General features: G+C 42.7%; 1 protein-coding gene across 3 annotated transcripts in view; it reads right to left on the reverse strand.

The window, feature by feature from the left end:
• Positions 1-20,077, reverse strand: part of ARMC9 (armadillo repeat containing 9) — a 139,712-nt gene that overhangs the window by 62,570 nt on the left and 57,065 nt on the right. For all 3 annotated transcript variants that reach the window (XM_056565556.1, XM_056565557.1, XM_056565558.1), the window contains exons 8-9: positions 10,003-10,154; positions 7,907-8,005 (exon numbers count right to left, since the gene is read on the reverse strand). In XM_056565556.1, the coding sequence (XP_056421531.1) occupies positions 7,907-8,005; positions 10,003-10,154 (251 nt within the window). The remainder of the gene's footprint in view (positions 1-7,906; positions 8,006-10,002; positions 10,155-20,077) is intronic.

The following is a 20,077-nucleotide window of genomic DNA, read 5'->3' on the forward strand; positions in this document are numbered from 1 at the left end:
AAGAAGTTAGTCTTGTTTGTCATTTTATGCTTTGTTTAACATACTTTTTATTGCTCTATTTGAGTTTAGAACCATCTTTGCCATCTGATGGGCTTTAAGCTGGTTAAGACAGGGTTCCTTTTTTTTATTAGCATTTTCAACTTCATGTAAAAAAACTACTGCAGTTTGAGGTGTTTTACTAGCTTTTCTACATGCGGTTTTAGTGTGTGTGATGTGTGTGGTGTTTGTGTGTTGTGTGCATATGTGTGTGTGTGTGTGTGTGTGTGTATTAAACAGTGACTTTTTGTACAAATTATGTTTTCAGTGTGTGCTGCTTTCTAAAAGCAGACTTTAAGCACACTTCTCATAACTTGTTAGCTCCTCAGACCATTCCAGTACTTTTGTTCATATGTAAAGGAGGTTCAAGTGCCCAGTGCTTTGCCCAGGACGGCAAGAGCCCAGGGTTAGCTAACCCATGTCCTCTTATTACAGCCTCTGTACCCACTTGCATGCTCCTACCCCCATTCGATTGACAGCCACTAGGCTGTCTTGTCCTTCAGAGTGATGGGCTGGCTAACTTGCTGTGCTGGGAAACACCCCCTGGTAACCATAACTGCATTAACATATTAACAAAAAGGCTTACATCTCAAGGACAATTGAGGTTAAAAGGTATAAAAACGCCAGTTTTCAGCCCTGTCTAGCTGCTGACAGGTCCACTTTAAGTTATACTGAAAATGCTTATGGATATAAACACCAGAAAAAAATTCCCATCTTTAGCAAATTAATATTTTCTTAAATAAATACACACCACTAGACCCTCCATGCTACAAAAGATGAGAGTATGTGTGTAGACATTTTCACAACATCTTTTAGTCTGTCAACCGAGAACTAATTTTAGCCTTATGAACTGCCGATTACATTTTTTTGCACACAAAAATTAGCAAATTTTAATCTAGTTAACACCAGGCTCTCCCTTTTTCATAAAAAAGGAAAAAAGTGGCCTAAAACTATAGCTAAAGACTATAGCTGCCATATATTTTAGTGAGTAGCACACAGACAGTTACTGATGAGCCAAATATAAGAGGATCCAGCATGACTTCCAAACAGCTGGATATATTTCCATGTGGTTTTGTACATATGGTACCTATAAATCAACTAGATGTATAGGATAGTTAAATTAACCCTAATCCACCCTTATTTGCGAGGGTCTGTGTTTTTTTCTTTGGGACTTCCGGTACCTTACTCCAGAAGCTCCGCTCTGCATCTTCTGGTGAATGTGTTGGTCCAGCTTGCAAGCCATGCCCCTCCCACAGGTCACACCCCTCAGGCAAACCATGCTGCTCCTTTTTTAGGCCCTTTGTTTGTTTTGGCTGAAGGCCAAAAACACCTTTTTTGCCCAATACACCAACATCACAGGTCCTTCAACCACAATCTCTCTATCACAGCTGAACCCCACCTTACTACACAAGCTCCGCATCTCCCGATGCATGTGTTGGTCCAGCTTGCAAGCAACACCCTCTTCTATTTTTGGCCTACAATCTTTATTATCACAGCTCAGCCTCACCTAGGGTTGGGATAGGATTATGAGAACGGTATATGAGGTCAGGCTATGAGGACAAGAGAGTCATTGTTACGACAGCATGCCAGTCTTTAATAAAACCTCTCGTGTGAGTGAAATGTAGTTGATAAGTCTCAGGGAAGCATACAATACAATCCATATTCAAAAGAAACAAAACAACCCTGCTGTAGGTCAAAACACACAAGCATCCCATCTTTAAAGTAGCATAAAACTCCATCATAACAAAGTGTAAATTTCATGAAACAGGTGGACTTAAAACTGGTCATACAAGATGCTGTGTTCACCCTAGGAGTGGACACTATGCAGATCATTGAACCTGGGATCATAAGGATTTTACTATGTAGTCAGAGACCAAGAAAAAAAAAGACGAATATGTAATACAGTATAAATGAATACTTTTGTCTTGAAACAAAGAGGGGAAATCAGGGTGACAGATTTCCTGTTCAGTAGGTTGTGTACTGTGTACTCAGCATTTACAAATCCCACTAGGTGATTCCTTTTATCAGTATCCAGTTGTAGACAATTCTAACTGAAGTGTAGCCATCTTGTTACTTTTACTAATAGAACTGACTAGTTTATTGTCAGAACAGCGTATATGTTCTAATAATGTGCATATTGGGGGAGAGTTATCAAAACCTGTGCGAGGAAAAGTTGCCCATAGCAACCAATCAGATCGCTTCTTTCATTTTGCAGAGGCCTGGTTAAAAATGATAGAAGTGATCTGATTGGTTGCTATGGGCAACTGGTCAAATTTTTCTCTGCACAGGTTTTGATAAATCTCCCCCATTGAGTGCATTTCAATGCAGACTCCTAGTTCAGTTGTAAGAGATGTGTCTTATAAACCTGATTACAACAAGCAAAACTTTGAAGACAGCCATAGCTTTAATTCATGAACCATACCTATAATTCCAAAAGCATGCCTACGTAATAACACAGCATGTTGTAATGATGGGTATGTTTTAGCTATAAAAACTGCAGGCACCATTACCCCAGGGCATGGGTATTCACTACAATTAATCTTACGTGCAGATTTTATCTCAGGATACGATGATACAGTAGCCATATAACAGTGCTTTAATGAATGAGATGAGTAGAATATGATGTGCATTGTGCATATACTGTGAAAACACACTAACACATTACAATTTCAGAATACAAATTATCTGCAGTGTGGTCATGCCATCAAAGTTGTTTCATACACTTATTGTGGCAGAAAGGTCAGGAAAAGGAGGTGCAGCAGGCAGGCATGAGATGCAGTGAAACAATTCCAACTTACATCCTCATCATTGCACTGGATGACACAGTGAAGTCAAGCCATGAAATAAACAGAAGTCAGAAAATAAGCATCATGGAACGCATGTTGAACAAGAACTAATAGATAGCATTACTAAATTATACATACACAAACCTATCAACTTTATAAGACACTGGGAATATTCAAAACTGAAAATTTTATTTTTTGTATAAATTGTGCCAGATTAAACAAGCGGTGCAACACACATTTTAAAAAGATGTTTGCCTTGTTTGCACCATGTGTGCTGATTTTAAAGCGCAAGTCCCAAGTTTCAAACCTATAAGATCTTCAGCTCCAGCATGTGGAGACGCAGGCCATGCTGGGCAATACAGTTACGGAGGCAACCATACCATGCTCAGCGAAGTTTCATGCACAAGTAGTGCTGGGTGGTATAACCAAAATGTGTATCACTGTATTTTTCAAACTTATGGCGGTTCCACAGTATTTGATGGTATTTATTTTTTTCACTCATTTCCCCCTATCCCAAGCCCCTCGAATGAGTTATCAGCCGCAGTGCGCTGAAGAACTAAACATATATGACCCGCGGGCGCTGCTCTGCTTTTGCTCCCCCCCACCGAATGAACTATGAGCCGCAGCGCGCTGTCCCCACATCTGGGGACTAATCATGTTACCCCGCAGTCGCTGCTCTCCTTCTCCTCCTGTGAGCCACGGGCGCAGGACTTCTGTTCAGAAAACAGAAACTGTCACCTCCCCCCTGCAAGCGCAGAAAGCCAGTGGGCCGCAGGCACCTCAGAACTTCTGATCAGTAGCTCTGCAGCACCCGTGGCCCACTGGCTTTCTGCGCTTGCAGGGGGAGGTGACAGCTTCCGTTCTCCGAACAGAAGTCCTGCGCCCACGGCTCACAGGAGGAGAAGGAGAGCAGCGCCTGCAGGTAACATGATTAGTCCCCCGATGTGGGGACAGCGCTGCAGCCTGATAGTTCGTTCATTCATTCAAGGGGGGGGGGGGGGTATAGGGAAAAATTCATATCGTACAGAAAAAACACACAGGTATTCGGTATGAACCGGTATACCACCCAGCACTTTGCACAGCCCCTTTTCCATTAAATAGGACTTGTGCACAGAATTTGCTGAGCGGGTTATGGTTACTTCAGCAACTGTATTGCCCAGAGTGGTCTAGGTCTCCCTGTGCTGGAGCTGACACTTAAGAATTGCGCTTTAAGCAAGCAGACAAACAGAGCTACCCAGCCACAGCTGGGAGCTCATTCTTGAGACTGCTGTAAGGGCATCCACAGGGTGAAATACGCTGTGATGCACTCCATGCGACCCTACCCTTAGGGTATGTTCACACTGCGGAATCCCCGTGGAATTCCGCGAGTAAAAGTCCGCACAGTGAACATTACCATCAGTGTGAATGGGTCTTCTGCGAGACACGTTCACACTGCGGAATTTCAGCGTCGGAAAATTCCGCCGCTGAAATTGTTCCGCGCAAAGAAAGAACATGTTAATTCTTTGCGCGGAAGTCCGCGAGCACTGAATAGCCATAATTGGTGACGGCACAGTGATGCGTGGTCCTACTGCCAGTCTGAATCTCCGCTCGCTGAATTCAGCGAGCGGAGATTCCGTTCACACTCTGTAATGTGAACATACCCCAAGTGTGTTAATTCACAGCTTTGTGGGAAAAAATGTTGTGTTCCAGGACAGCCTGCCATTTATTCATGAATATCAGAATGTCCGGATTGTTTCTCCGATGTATGGGCGAGGGGGTGCTAGCTTGTGTGAATAAGATTAAATAAATGTAGCAAAGACACTTTAGAAAAAAGCTGCACTCACCCACGGTTTTTATTTGCCAGCAAGACAATCTTTATTTTCAGTGTTTTGAACATGATCCCGAACTACACGAATGTGCAAAGGAACGACCCATCATCACCTTTTGGTGCACAAAAACTATAGGTGACATGATAAAAAAGGAAGAACACACAGCTCAAAAGAAAAAAGGAAAATTGGCTTACTATGTCCACCCAAAAAAGGAATTTTCCCTGTAAAAATTGGAAATTTTGCAAATTAAAATTTTATTCTTGGAGGTGAAACTATTTTTTTGAACCAATTTATTTCCTGTAAAACCACATATATTGTGCACTCATTAATTTGCAAATGCAATTTTTATTATGTTGGAAAAACAAAAAGAAAATTATGTACACGCATACGTGAACATCTCTATTCACTCCAGACCGGCAAAGGCGCAACGTGTTTTATTGCACATATGAAACAACATCATCAAAATAATATAGAACATTTAAAGTTGCCGGCCTGGAAAGAATAGAAAATGTTCCAGCAGGAGAGGATAGTCATACCCATTTGCTCCGTAGAGAGGCATATTGGATTATGCATATGCAGGCCTTGGGTCCGCTAGGGTTAAATGAGAAAAACAACCTCTCTTTTCTTTAATTTCACATATTTTCTGTCCATTTTTGTTTTCCTACCTCTCGTTTCATAGAGTATTTGGAAAATAAGGAATGTGATTTTAAAAAATTGTTTGTTATGTACTTCTGTTTCATATGAACTAAATTATCACTTACCTGTACATAAACACCTTCCCTACGACAGAATGACATACTGCCTACCGGAAGAAGCGTCTATACTGACGTGAAACTAGTCGTCACCCCCCCCCCCCCACCTAAGAGCCCTGTCTCTCGCTCCCCACACGTCCAATGATTAATATGCCATGCTGGTTGACACCAAAAATAAAGTTCGCCTTGCTGGCAACCAAAACCGTGGGTGAGTGCAGCTTTTTTTCTAAAGTGTCTTCGTTACATTTAATCGGTCCTAGTCAGTGATTGACAGCTCTCTATGCAAACTTGTACACAGACAGCTGTCAATCATTGACTAGGACTGCCCACTTGACTACTAAAACCCAAAATGAGCAGAGATTTCCATGACTATATGACAAGTTATCCTGGAAGTTTTACCTCAAACCTATATAATTAATCTGCTCAGCTCCTTCAGCTCTAAAACATTCTGCCTGCAAATTGGACTGCATTATTACTGTGACAAGACTGAAGGAAGAATAACATTATTTTGGAATATGATATAAGACAGACACTGAACAATGATGATACAAAAGCACTATTGAAATTAGATGTATGTAGTAGAATACATGATTTATATGGCTAGATTTAATGTAATTCATTTTAATTAACTCATCTGTTGCCACAAAGCAGGGTCTTTGTTCTAACAATTTAACATGAGAATATAGGAAATCTTATGATGCTTATTATCGAGATAAGTCATATGCTTATAGTTTTTCACAGTCTTGTGACATAAATCAATTATAAGAGGGCATTTCAACAGAGAATCTGTATTGAGATTCTATACTGTGTCTTATTAGAACACTGAAATGGTTTAATAAAAACCCATCTTTAGAAGTCCATACACCCCGGCAGACAGAGTGGAATAAGCCCCTACCAAACACCTCTGGCCGCTGTTCTGGTGGCTCGTGGTTCAGACAACATGAAAGAGAAGGCAGGTTCCCTTTAAAAACAAATGTGATATGGGAACAAAAACCATATCAAGAAACATCTGATCTGAAATTCTACTTATCTTGTTTACATTATAGTGTGCCAAGTATGCAAGCTAAAGTATATAGGAAGTTCTACACGGAAGTTGAAACAATGCGCACCAGAGAATGTTAATGACATACAGAGATCATAATGTAATATTTCCAGTGCATCACAACATTTAATCCATTATCACTATAGCATTGTAAACTACTTGAGAATTTATGCCATAGAAAGGATTAATAGACCACAGAGGAGTGGGGAATGAAGACACTGCTTCTTGGATCATGAGGCATGCTAGATGTTAATTTGACACCAAGTCCACATGGCCTCAAAATTAGGAAGAAGTTAATGTTCTATTACTGATTTGTAGCTATAGGAGTTTCCAATACAGTATATATTTAAGGATAACCAGCTTTTTAGGTAGCAGATGTAACTATCATGTTTATGAAAAATTACACATTGTAATTACTATTTAGAAACATTATTAATAGTGATGTATTATTTTTTCCCAGATCACATCTATTTTTAAGCAGTGTTCTTCTAAGGTTAAATTTCTACTTTTTTTTTTTTTGTGGTCCGTTTTTTTTGTGTGTGTTTTTTCTGGCGTTTTTTGCCTTTGAGTGGAAAGAAATTGTATTTTTGGCCCCTTTGCCGTTTTTTCAAAATTAGCTGGGTTAAAAAAAAATAATAATAATAATAATTTAAAAAAAAAGGATGCAGTAGTGATGGAAAAATGGATGGTTGCAGCCAATCACAGCTCTAAGCAGGAAATATGAATGAGTGATGTTCTATTCATATCACTGGCTGTAGTATAGTGCAGAGATATGGAGTGCAGGAGAAAGCCACTCCGCATCTCTGCAATAGATAGGATGATCGCATTGGGTGTCAGGAGTGACCCCAGCTGTGATCTGTCCTTAATTGCAGGTACTACTACGCACACTCTGCTCCATGCTGGGAGCTGTAGTACCTGCATTATTAGACTGATCGCAGTGTAACTTCTGACATCTGTTGCGATCTGTCTATTAATGTAGGTACTAAAGCTCCCAGCATTGAGCAGCATGTGCTTCATGTTGGGAGTAGTAGTACCTGCAGTTAAGGTAAGAGCACAGCAGATGTCACTCCTGACACCCGCTGTGATCCTCCTGTATAATGTATAGATGCAGGCGGCCGCTCTTCTATGGTCCCCTGCACTGACATATATATACAACTATTCATATTTCCCACAGAGAGTTGTGATTGGCTGGACCCATCTGGCCAATCACAGCTCTCTGCGGGAAATATGAATAGGTATATATATATATATATATCTATATACGGCAGTGCAGGGGACCATAGAAGAGCGGCCTGCCGCATCTATAAATTACACAGAAGGATCGCAACAGACCCGGGTGATCTGTCAATTAGTACAGGTACTACTACTCCCATCATGGAACAGTGTGTTCCATGCTGGGAGTAGTAGTACTACCTAAAAAATAAAAAGTTAAAAACACACACACACACACACACACACACTAGACTAGCATTATGTACTTACAGTCCCAGGCCTGGTGAAGTCGATGCTCTGAGCTGCACTTTGCCTCAGCTGGCTGTTAAAAAGTCGGGTGCATACATTCTGTAGATATTCAGGGGTTATCTGAAAATAGATCACATAAACCATATTTTATGCAGGGAATCAAATTAAGCATCTAATTTCCACTAAAATAAAAAGGTAAATCTCTGGGTGATAAAATATTCTACAATATTCTGAAGTTATAGGGGGTAGGAAACAGACTGGAAAAAAATCATAGTGGTTAGGATTGTTAAAAAAACTGAAAATCTTTGAGCCAAATCTGTGTGTACCCTAAAACTACTGCATAGAAAAGGGATTGTTAGAAGTAGTGTCTGTAGGCCATTTTTACATACGGTAGGTGTTTTTTGGTCGGTATTTTGCATCAGTATTTGAAAGCGTACATCAGCAGTAGGACAAAGCACAGAAGAGGTGTGAATCTAGCCTTTTTCTTAATGTTGTACTCCTGGGTTTGCCTTACATAAAGTAACCAAAATACATTAGTGTGGAAGTGACCATAGACCAGATTATTTACTTCCTATCCATCTAGTGTTTTCTCATTAATAAAAAGTGCTACATACAAGGTATCTACAACTAAGACACATTTTCACTTCTCATTAAATGTTAAGATTGTAGCAAATTCTGAACTGACCGGCAGAACAAATATTTATTGACTTCCCATCTTTTCACTTTTAACAAATAGGTGGATTATTTTGATAAGTTTGCCATCTGGTGGACAGACATTTCACCATTTAGCTTTTTCTGTCTACTGTACAAGTGTTTTATAGTTTAATGTTTAAATATTGCCCCCTGCAGGCCAAATATTATGGAACACCAAAAGAAAGGACTTTATAGGACAAAATAGTTCATTTTTTATTTTTATTTATTTACCAGGGTTATTTTGCCAGTAAAGTCAGGACATCTTATGCTCCCATTGACTTCCATTAAGGGGGGGGGGGGGGGGGGAGAGAGAAAGTGACATGCCACTTTTCAGGCCAGTTCTGCTTGGATTTTCACAATAAAATCAATAAGAGCTTGAGAAAAAAAAAAATGTCCTTAAGCCTTAAAGGGGTATTCCGCCCCTAGACATTTTATCCCCTATCCAAAGGATAGGGGATAAGATGTCAGATCGCCGCGGTCCCGCTGCTGGGGACCCCCGGGAATCCCGCTGCGGCACCGCGCTATCATTACAGCACAGAGCGAGTTCGCTCTGTGCGTAATGACGGGCGATACAGGGGCCGGAGCATCGTTACGTCACAGCTCCGCCCCTCGTGACGTCACAGCCCGCCCCTTTCAATACAAGTCTATGGGAGGGGGCGTGGCGGTCATCACGACCTCTCCCATAGACTTGCATTAAGGGGACGGGCCGTGATGTCACGAGGGGGCGGCGCCATGACATCACGCGGCTCCGTCCCCTGTATCGCCCGTCATTACGCACAGAGCGAACTCGCTCTGTGCTGTAATGATAGCGCTGTGCCGCAGCGGGGATCCCGGGGGTCCCCAGCAGCGGGACCGCGGCGATCTGACATCTTATCCCCTATCCTTTGGATAGGGGATAAAATGTCTAGGGGCGGAATACCCCTTTAAGGGTAGGGTTTCACAAAGCACATCCGCAGCGTATTTCATGCTAAAGGAAATCGGCTTTGCAGGGGGAAATATGCTGCAGATTCTACTTCGTCTAGAAACATAGGGCTACCCCGCCACAGTCACATTGGCGCGCTGGACCCACCACAAAACTTAACTGCACACACAGGGCTGCAGCAGGGTAGTCCTGTGTGTCTTCTCATAGCAGAATCTGCAGCAGATTTCAAAATACGCAGCTTATTTCCCACAGCATGAAATAGACTGCTCACATGCCATGTGTGCCCCTAGACTAGACTCTGTGTAAGTACGGTATCTGTATTGTAGCAATAGGTAAACAAAATATATATAACAGTGTTGTACACAGAAGTAGAAGAGTCAGGAAGTATGTGAGTATCGAGACATATAACATTCCTATGAAGGTATACTGTATTAGTTTCTGGACTGTATGTTTGTCAAATCCCATTATTCAGATTTATAAAAAAAAATTAAACATCTCTTACCAGCTTTCCATTGATTGTTGCCTCAAGAGAGTCAACAAGCTCAGCCGTGACACCTATCAGGTTATGGTAATCAGACTGCATCTTATTGAAGCGTTTCATGTAGGTGATGGCTCTGTGCTCAGCTTCTGCCAACTGCTGCTGTAACTGAACATCTGTAGAACATAATATAGTTCAGCTAAATGACTTCTAAGAGAGGGTTCTATGCTGACAGCTAGTAATATTACACCCATAGAGCACCTGTAATGATCTAAAAGCCTAGGTATCTATGCTGTGAGCTATATGGCTGCAATAAATAGAAAGAATTCTACAATTTAAATACACCCTGTTCCAAATGATTATGCAAATTATATTTAAGTGTCACAAAAGATTAAATATTTAGTTTTTCAGTTTAACTCATGGATGGCATTGTGTCTCAGGGCTCTTTTGATCACTGAAAACAATCTTTGACACCTGTAATAATTAGATTGCCAGGTGAGCCCAATTTAAGGAAAGACTACTAAAAGGTGGATGTTCCACATTATTAAGCAGACATCATTTTCAAGCAATATGGGGAAGAAAAAGGATCGCTCTGCTGCTGAAAAGAGTGAAATAGTTCAATGCCTTGTACGAGGTGAAAACATTAGATAGTTCACGAAAACTTAAGCGTGATCATCGCACTATTAAGAGATTTGTGGCTGATTCAGAGCACAGACGGGTTTGTGCAGATAAAGGCACATTGAGGAAGATTTCAGCCAGATCCATGCATCGGATCGAGAGAGCAGCTGCTAAAATACCATTACATAGCAGCAAACAGATATTTGAAGCTGCTGGTGCTTCTGGAGTCCCACAGATATTAAGCTGTAGAGTCCTCCAGAGTCTTGCATCTGTGCATAAACCCTCTATTCGGCCACCACTAACCAATGCTCACAAGCAAAAAACGGCTGCATTGGGCAGAATTTTCAAACAGTCTTGTTCACTTATGAGTGCCGTGCAACCCTGGATGGTCCAAATGGATGGAGTAGTGGATAGTTGTGAACGGCCACCCTGTTCCAACAAGGCTGCGACGTCAGCAAGGCGGTGCTGGAGTCATGTTTTGGGCCGGAACCATGGGAAGAGAGCTGATCGGACCATTTAGGGTCCCCGAAGGTGTAAAGGCAACCTCTGCAAAGTATGTGGAGTTTCTCACTGCCCACTTTCTTCCCTGGTACGGAAGGAAGAACTATGCTTTCTATGACAATCTCATGCTGCAAAGAATACCTCTGTATCAATGGCTGCTATGGTCATAAAAGGAGAGAAAGTCATGGTGTGGCCTCCATCCTCCCCTGACCTCAATCCTATTGAGAACCTTTGGAGCATCCTTAAAAGGAGTACTCCGGTGCACACTTTTTTCATGTTATCCCGTCCGGGCTGCAAAATAAAAGAAAACGCACTTTATCTTACCTGCCAACAAGCCCCCGGAGCTCCGGGACAGGTGTTCGGTCCCGGGCTGTATTCTTCTTACTTCCGGTTAGCTCGGCACGTCATACAGAGCTTCAGCCTATCACCGGCCGAGGCGGGACATCGCTGCGGCCAGTGATAGGCTGAAGCTCCATGTGACGTGTCAGGCTAACAGGAAGTAAGAAGAATACAGCCCGGGGACCGAACACCTGTACCGGAGCTCCAGGGGCTCGTTGGCAGGTAAGATAAAGTGCGTTTGCTTTTATTTTGCAGCCCGGACGGGATACCATGAAAAAAAGTGTGCACCGGAGTACTCCTTTAAGCAAAAGATCTATGAGGGTGGGAGGCAGTTTACATACAAACAGCAGCTCTGGGAGGCTACTCTGACATCTTGCAAACAAATTCAAGCAGAAACTGTCCAAAAAATGACATGTTCAATGGATGCAAGACTTGTGAAGCTGCTATCAAATAAGATGACCTGTTAAAATGTGTATCCACTTCAGGATGCTGGGTGTACCTACATGCCCCCGTTTCAGAGTCCTTAACCCCTTGGGGACAGAGGGTTTTCCCGTTTTTGCACTTTAGTTTTTTCCTCCTTAGTTTTAAAAATCATAACTCTTTCAATTTTGCACCTAAAAATCCAAATGATGGCTTATTTTTTGCACCACCAATTCTACTTTGTAATGGCATCAGTCATTTTACCCCAAAATCTACAGCGAAATGGAAAAAAATAATCATTTTGTGACAAAATTGAAGAAAAAAAATGCCATTTTGTAGGGGCTTCCGTTTTGGGGGCTTCCGTTTCTACGTAGTAAATTTTTCGGTAAAAATTACACCTTATCTTTTTTCTGTAGGTCCATACGATTAAAATAATACCCTACTTATATAGGTTTGACTTTGTCGTACTTCTGGAAAAAATCATAACTACATGCAGGAAAATTTATATGTTTAAAATTGTCCTCTTCTGACCCCTATAACTTTTTTATTTTATTTTTCTGCGCACAAGGTGGTATGAGGGCTCATTTATTGCGCCGTGATCTCAAGTTTTTAGAAGGTATCATTTTTGTATTGATCTGACTTTTTGATCACTTTTTATAAATTTTTTCATTATATAAAAAGTGACCAAAAAATACGCTATTTTGGACCTTGGAATTTTTTGTCAGAGACAACTCCGACCCTCCTGATGGATAGGAGCGAGGTGGCAGGGTTGCCACCTCCTCCTATCCCCTGCCATTGGTCGCTTAGGACTGACCGACCAATGGCAGTTGGGGCGGGAGGGAGTTGTCTGGGAATGCTGGGAGTTGTAGTTTTGCAACATCTGGAGGGCCACAGTTTGTAGACCACTATACAGTGGTGCCCAAGCTGTAGCCCTCCAGATGTTGCAAATCTACAACTCCAAGCATGCCCAGACTGCCCAGGCATCCTGGCAGTTGTATTTCTGTAACATCTGGCCTTTCAGATGTTGTCGAATTACAACCCCCAGGATGCCTGGGCAGTCTGAGCAAGCTTTGAGTTGTAGTTTTGCAACATCTGGAGGGCTACAGTTTGGATACCACTACACAGTGGTCTCCAAACTGTTCTCCTCCAGTTGTTGCATAACTACAACTCCCAACATGCCCTTCGGCTGTCTGGGCATGCTGGGAGCTGCAACAACTGGAGGTACACTGGTTGGGAGACATTTTCCGTTTCCTAACTCAGTGTTTCCAAACCCATGTGCCTCCAGCTGTTGCAAAACTATAACTCCAATGAAACAAGCACTGACAGACCATGCATGCTGGGAGTTGTAGTTTTGCAACAGCTGGAGGCACACAGGTTGGGAAACACTGAGTTAAGTAACCAACTCACAGTGTTTTGCAACCAGTGTGCCTCCAGCTGTTGCATAACTCCCACCCCCAGCATGCACGGACAGCCAAAGGGCATGATGGGAGTTGTAGTTTTGCAACAGCTGGAGGTATGCCGGGCGGGTTTACAGTGAGTTTATCACTGCAAGTTTGAGATGCAGCAAATTTTCCACTGCAGCTCAAACTCCCAGTGGGAAAGTCGCTGTGAACCCCCACCTGTGTGAATGTACCCTAAAAACACCACACTACCACACAAAATTTTTTTGTAAAACACTACATATAGACATACCCCTACACAGTTACCTCCCTAACCCCCCCATAAAAAATGGAAAAGGTATGGTACAGCACTGTTTCTAAACAGAGCCTCCAGCTGTTGCAAAACCACTATTCCCAGTGTTGCCGGACAGCCATTGACTGTCCAGACATGCTGGGAGTTTTGCAACAGCTGGAGACACCCTGTTTGGGAAACACTGTCGTAGGGTAATTTTGGTATCGGAAGCAAGTATAATTCTTGCATCCGGGTCTGTCCCTGTGCAAATCCCTAATTTAGGCCTCAAATGTGCATGGCGCTCTCTCACTTCGGAGCCCTGTCGTATTTCAAGGCAACAGTTTAGGGCCACATGTGGGATATTTCCGTACTCGGGAGAAATTGCCTAACAAATTTTGGGGGGCTTTTTCTCCTTTCACCCCTTATGAAAACGTAACATTGGGGTCTACTCTAGCATGTTATTGTTAATTTTTTACACTAACATGCTGGTGTTGCCCCATGCTTTTCATTTTCACAAGATGTAAAAGGAAAAAAAGACCCCAACATTTGTAACGCAATTTCTTCTGAGTACGGAAATACCCCATATGTGGATGTAAAATGCTCTGCGGGCGCACAACAAGGCTCAGGAGTGAGCGCACCATGTACATTTGAGGTGATTTGCACAGGGGGGGCTGATCGTTATAGCAGTTCTGACAAACACAAAAAAATAAAAATAAAATACACCCACATCTGACCCCATTTTGGAAACTATACCCCTCACGGAACGTAAAAAAGGGGTACAGTGAGCCTTAACACCCCACAGGTGTTTGAAGAATTTTCGCTAAAGTTGGACGTGAAAATGAACTTTTTTTAATTTATTTTCAATAAAATGCTGGTGTTATTCCAAATTTTTCATTTTCACAAGGGGTAATAGGAAAAACGCCTCCCAAAATTTGCTACCCCATTTCTTCTGAGAAAGAACATACCCCATATGTGGATTTAACCCGTACAGGACCTAGGGCGTATGGATACGCCTTCTGTACCTGGGTCTTAAGGACCCAGGGCGTACCTGTATGCTTGTGGGAATTTTGGTCCCCGCCGCACGCCAGGCGGGGACCGGACTGGGGTGACTGCTGATATCGATCAGCAGGCACCCCGTGCAAATGCCCAGGGGGGTCATCAGACCCCCCCCATGTCGGCGATCGGCGCAAATCGCAAGCGAATTCACACTTGCAATTTGCGCCGATTCCGGGTCATACGGGTCTATGGTGACCCGGAATATAAGAGGGATCGCGGTTGTCTAAGACACCCACGATCCCCCTGTAGCCATAGGAGTGAGGTGGCAGAGGTGCCACCCCTCCTATCTCTGCTATTGGTGGTCTAGATGCGACCACCAATAGCAGATCGGGGGCGGGGGGGTTTACTTTCGTTTTCCCGTTATGCCCACCCACAATGGGCGGGGCAGAACGGGGAAACGACGGGGACCGAACGCCGAAGATCCGCTTACCCGTCGGTGGAAGCTGCGGGACGGGATCGGCGGCGATGTCGTGCGGCAGAAGAGGACGGCTCCCTGGATCAGACAGAAGCCGGTAAGTTGCCTAGCAACATCTAGAGGGCTACAGTCTGAGACGGTAGCCCTCCAGATGTTGCAAAACTACAACTCCCAGCATGCCCAGACAGCTGCTGGGCATGCTGGGATTTGCAGTTTTGCAACAGCTGGAGGTCTACAGTTTAGAGACCACTGCACAGTGATCTCTATACTGTAGCACTCTAGATCTTGCAAAACTACAACTCCTAGCATGCCCACACAGCAGTTTGCTGTCTGTGCATGCTGGGATTTGTAGTTTTGCAACATCTGGAGGGCCACAGTTTGGAAATCACAGTGCAGTGGTCTCTATCTGTAACCCTCCAGATGTTGCAAATCCTAGCATGCCGAAACAACTGTCTCGGCATGCTGGGAAAAGTAGTTGCGTACCTCTAGCTGTTGCATAACTAGATCTCCCAGCATGCCCTTCGGCGATCAGTACATGCTGGGAGTTGTAGTTTTGCAACAGCTATAGGCACACTGGTTGGAAAATACTGAGTTAGGTAACAGAACCTAACTGAAGGTTTTCCAACCAGTGTGCCTCCAGCTGTTGCAAAACTACAACTCCCAGCATTCACAGTCTGTCAGTACATGCTGGGAGTTGTAGTTTTGAAACAGCTGGAGGTTTGCCCCCCCCCCCCATGTGAACGTACAGGGTACATTCACACGGACAGGTTTACAGTAAGTTTCCTGCTTCAAGTATGAGCTGCGGCAAATTTTTCGCCGCAGCGCAAATTTCTAGCGGGAAGCTCACTGTAAACCTGCGCCCGTGTGAATGTACCCTAAAAACACTACACTAACACATAATAAAGGGTAAAACACTACATAAACACCCCCTTACACTGTCCCCCCCCCAATAAAAATGAAAAATGTATTGTACAGCAGTGTTTCCAAAACGGAGCCTCCAGCTGTTGCAAAACAACAACTCCAAGCCTTTTGCGGACAGCTACTGACTGTCCAGGCATGCTGGGAGTTTAGCAACAGCTGAAGACATCCTGTTTGGGAATCACTGGCGTAGAATACCCTTATGTCCACCCCTATGCAATCCCTAATTTAGTCCTCAAATGCGCATGGCGCTCTCTCACTTCAGAGCCCTGTCGTATTTCAAGGAAACAGTTTAGGGCCACATATGGGGTATCTCTGTACTCGGGAGAAATTGCGTTACAAATTTTGGGGGGCTTTTCTCCTTTTCCCCTTATGAAAAGGAAAAGTTGGGGGCTACACCAGCCTGTCAGTGTAAAAAAATTTTAAATGTTACACTAAAATGCTGGTGTTGTCCTTTACTTTTTATTTTCACAAGTGTTAAAAGGAAAAAAAGACCCCCAAAATTTGTAACGCAATTTCTCCTGAGTACGGAAACACCCCATATGTGGGGGCGTAAAATGCTCTGCGGGCGCACAACAAGGCTCAGGAGTGAGAGCGCACTATGTACATTTGAAGCCTAAATTGGTGATTTGCCCAGGGTTGGCTGATTTTACAGCGGTTCTGCCATAAACGCAAAAAAAGAAATACCCACACGTTACCCCCATTTTGGAAACGACACCCCTCACGGAAAGTAACAAGGGGTATAGTGAGCCTTAACACCCCACAGGTGTTTGACGAACTTTCATTAAAGTTGGATGGAAAAATGAAAAAAAAAAAAAATTTCACTAAAATGCTGGTGTTACCCAAAATTTTTCATTTTCACAAGGAAAAATAGGAAAAAAAGCCCCCCAAAATTTGTAACCCCATTTTTTCTGAGTAAGAAAATACCCCATATGTGGATGTAAAGTGCTCTCCTGGCGCACTATAATGCTCAGAAGAGAAGAAGCACCATTGGGATTTTGAAGATAAAATTTGTCCGGAATTGAAGGCTACAAAGCCCCCATAGATCCAGAACAATGGACCCCCCCACATATGACCCCATTTTGGAAACTACACCCCTCACGTAATGTAATAAGGGGTACAGTGAGCATTTACACCCCACAGGTGTCTGACAGATTTTTGGAAATGTAATTTTTCATTTGCACAGCCCACTGTTCCAAAGATCTGTCAAACGCCAGTGGGGTGTAAATACTCACTGCACCCCTTATTACATTCTGTGAGGGGTGTAGTTTACAAAATGGGGTCACGTGGGGGGGGGGGTCCTCTGTTCTGGCACCACGGGGGGCTTTGTAAACGCACATGGCCCCGATTTCTATTCCAACCAAATTCTGTCTTCAAAAGCTCAATGGTGCTCCTCCTCTTCTGAGCATTGTAGTGCGCCAGCACAGCACTTGACATCCACACATTGGGTATTTCCATACTCAGAAGAAATGGGGTTACAAATTTTGGGGGTCATTTTCTCCTATTACCCCTTGTAAAAGTATAAAATGTGGGGGAAAACCAGCATTTTAGTGAAAATGATTTTTTTTTTTCATTTACACATCCGACTTTAGCAAAAAGTTATCAAACACCTGTGAGGTTTTAAGGCTCACTGTACACCTTGTTGTGTTCCTTGAAAGGTGTAGTTTCTAAAATAGTATGCCATGTGTTTTGTTTTTTTGGCTGTTCTAGCCCCATAGGGGCTTCCTAAATGAGACATGCCCTCCAAAAACCATTTCAGCAAAAATCACTTTTCAAAAGCCAAATGTGACTCCTTCTCTTCTGAGCATTGTAGTGTGCCAGCAGAGCACTTGACGGCCACACATGTGGTATTTCCATACTCAGAAGAGATGGGGTTACAAATTTTTGGGGGGCATTTTGTCCTATTATCCCTGATAAAAAATTAAAATTTTGGGGAAAACTAGCATTTTTTAGTGGAAAAAAATAAAATAAATCATTTACACATCCAAATTTAACAAAAAGTCGTGAAGCACCTGTGGGGTGTTAAGGCTCACTGGACCCCTTGTTATGTGCCTTGAGGGGTGTAGTTTCCAAAATAGTAGGCCATGTGTTTTTTTTTTTTTGCTGTTCTGGCACCATAGGGGCTTCCTAAATGCGACATGCCCCACAAAAACCATTTCAGAAAAACTCACTCTCCAAAATCCCATTGTCGCTCCTTCCCTTCTGAGCTCTCTACTGCTCCCGTCGTACACTTGACATACACATGAGGTATTTCCTTACTCGACAGAAATTGGGTTACACATTTTAGGAAGATTTCTCTCCTTTTACCCCTTGTAAAAATTCAAAAACTGGGTCTACAAGAACATGCCAGTGTAAAAAATGAAGATTTTGAATTTTCTCCTTCAATTTGCTGCTATTCCTGTGAAACACCTAAAGGGTTAAAAAACCTTTTGAATTTAATTTTGAATACTTTGAGGGGCGCAGTTTTTATAATGGGGTCATTTGTGGGGCATTTCTAATATGAAGGCCCTTCAAATCCACTTCAAATCAGAACTGGTCCCCGAAAAATTTAGATTTTGAAAATTTTGGGAAAAATTGGAAAATTGCTGCTGAACTTTGAAGCCCTCTGATCTCTTCCAAAAGTAAAAACATGTCAATGTTATGATGCAATCATAAAGTAGACATGTTGTATATGTGAATCAATATTTAATTTATTTGGAATATTCATTTTCCTTATAAGCAGAGAGCTTCAAAGTTAAAAAAAATTCAACATTTTCAATTTTCTCATGAAATTTTGGAATTTTTCACCAAGAAACGATGCAAGTATCGACAACATTTTACCACTAACATAAATTAGAATATGGTACGAAAAAACAATCTCGGAATCAGAATGAAAGGTAAAAGCATCCCAGAGTTATTAATGCTTAAAGTGACAGAGGTCAGATGAGCAAAAAATGACCGGGTCCTACAGTGAAAATTGGCTGGGTCCTTAAGGGGTTAAAGTGCTCTGCAAGCGAACTACAATGCTCAGATGAGAAGGGGTGCCATTGGGCTTTTGGAGAGAGAATGTGTCTGGAATTTAAGGCCCTGTGCGTTTACAAAGCTCCCCGTGGTGCAAGAACAGTGGACCAACCCCCCCCCCCCCCCACGTGACCCCTTTTTGGAAACTTCACCCCTCACATAATGTAATAAGGGGCGCAGTGAGTATTTACACCCCACAGGTGTCTGACAGACTTTTGGAACAGTGGTCTGTGAAAATGAAAACATATTTGTAATTGTACATTGATTAACAAAAGGGGGGTATTTTTAGGTGAACAAATGCTGTCTTGTCCCTCCAGCTATTGCCTGTGTGTCTCTGTGCAGAGACAAGATATAGGAACTGTGGGTGGGACAAGCAGGGCTCTGTGCACCTAGGACAAGCAGGGCTCTGTGCACCTAGGACAAGCAGGGCTCTGTGCACCAAGGACAAGCAGGGCTCTGTGCACCAAGGACAAGCAGGGCTCTGTGCACCAAGGACAAGCAGGGCTCTGTGCACCAAGGACAAGCAGGGCTCTGTGCACCAAGGACAAGCAGGGCTCTGTGCACCAAGGACAAGCAGGGCTCTGTGCACCAAGGACAAGCAGGGCTCTGTGCACCAAGGACAAGCAGGGCTCTGTGCACCAAGGCTCTGTGACATGCCCTCATCTCACACAGCAGGATGATTGACAACCAGGAGCCTGCACAGAGCCCCGCTTGTCCTACCCACACTTCCTTTGTTTTGTCCCAGCAAAGACACACAGGCAATTGCTGCAGGGATGAGACAGTATTTTTTCACCCAAAAATATAAACATTTTTTAACCAATGTATATTACAAATAAACATATGATGTTATCTACAGGATATAAAACTTTTGCAAATTACAGGTACGATTTAAGCACTTTTGTTAAGTCAACCACAAGAGGGCACCAACACTTTAGACTTCTATCATACCAAACTATCCAACAATCATTCACTGTGCTAAAAAAAGAATACATTTATGTACCACATTACTAAATTTTGATATTACTAAATAAAATGTGTATACACATTTCGATGTCAGCACAAAAACAAAGAAACAATAACCACTAAAACCATGTTTACCATGCGTTTTTGTTTCCATTTAACACATATGTTTATACAATAGGGCATTCAAATTAAATGCAT

This window comes from Hyla sarda, chromosome 3 (genome assembly GCF_029499605.1).
Source record: "Hyla sarda isolate aHylSar1 chromosome 3, aHylSar1.hap1, whole genome shotgun sequence".
NCBI lineage: Eukaryota > Metazoa > Chordata > Amphibia > Anura > Hylidae > Hyla > Hyla sarda.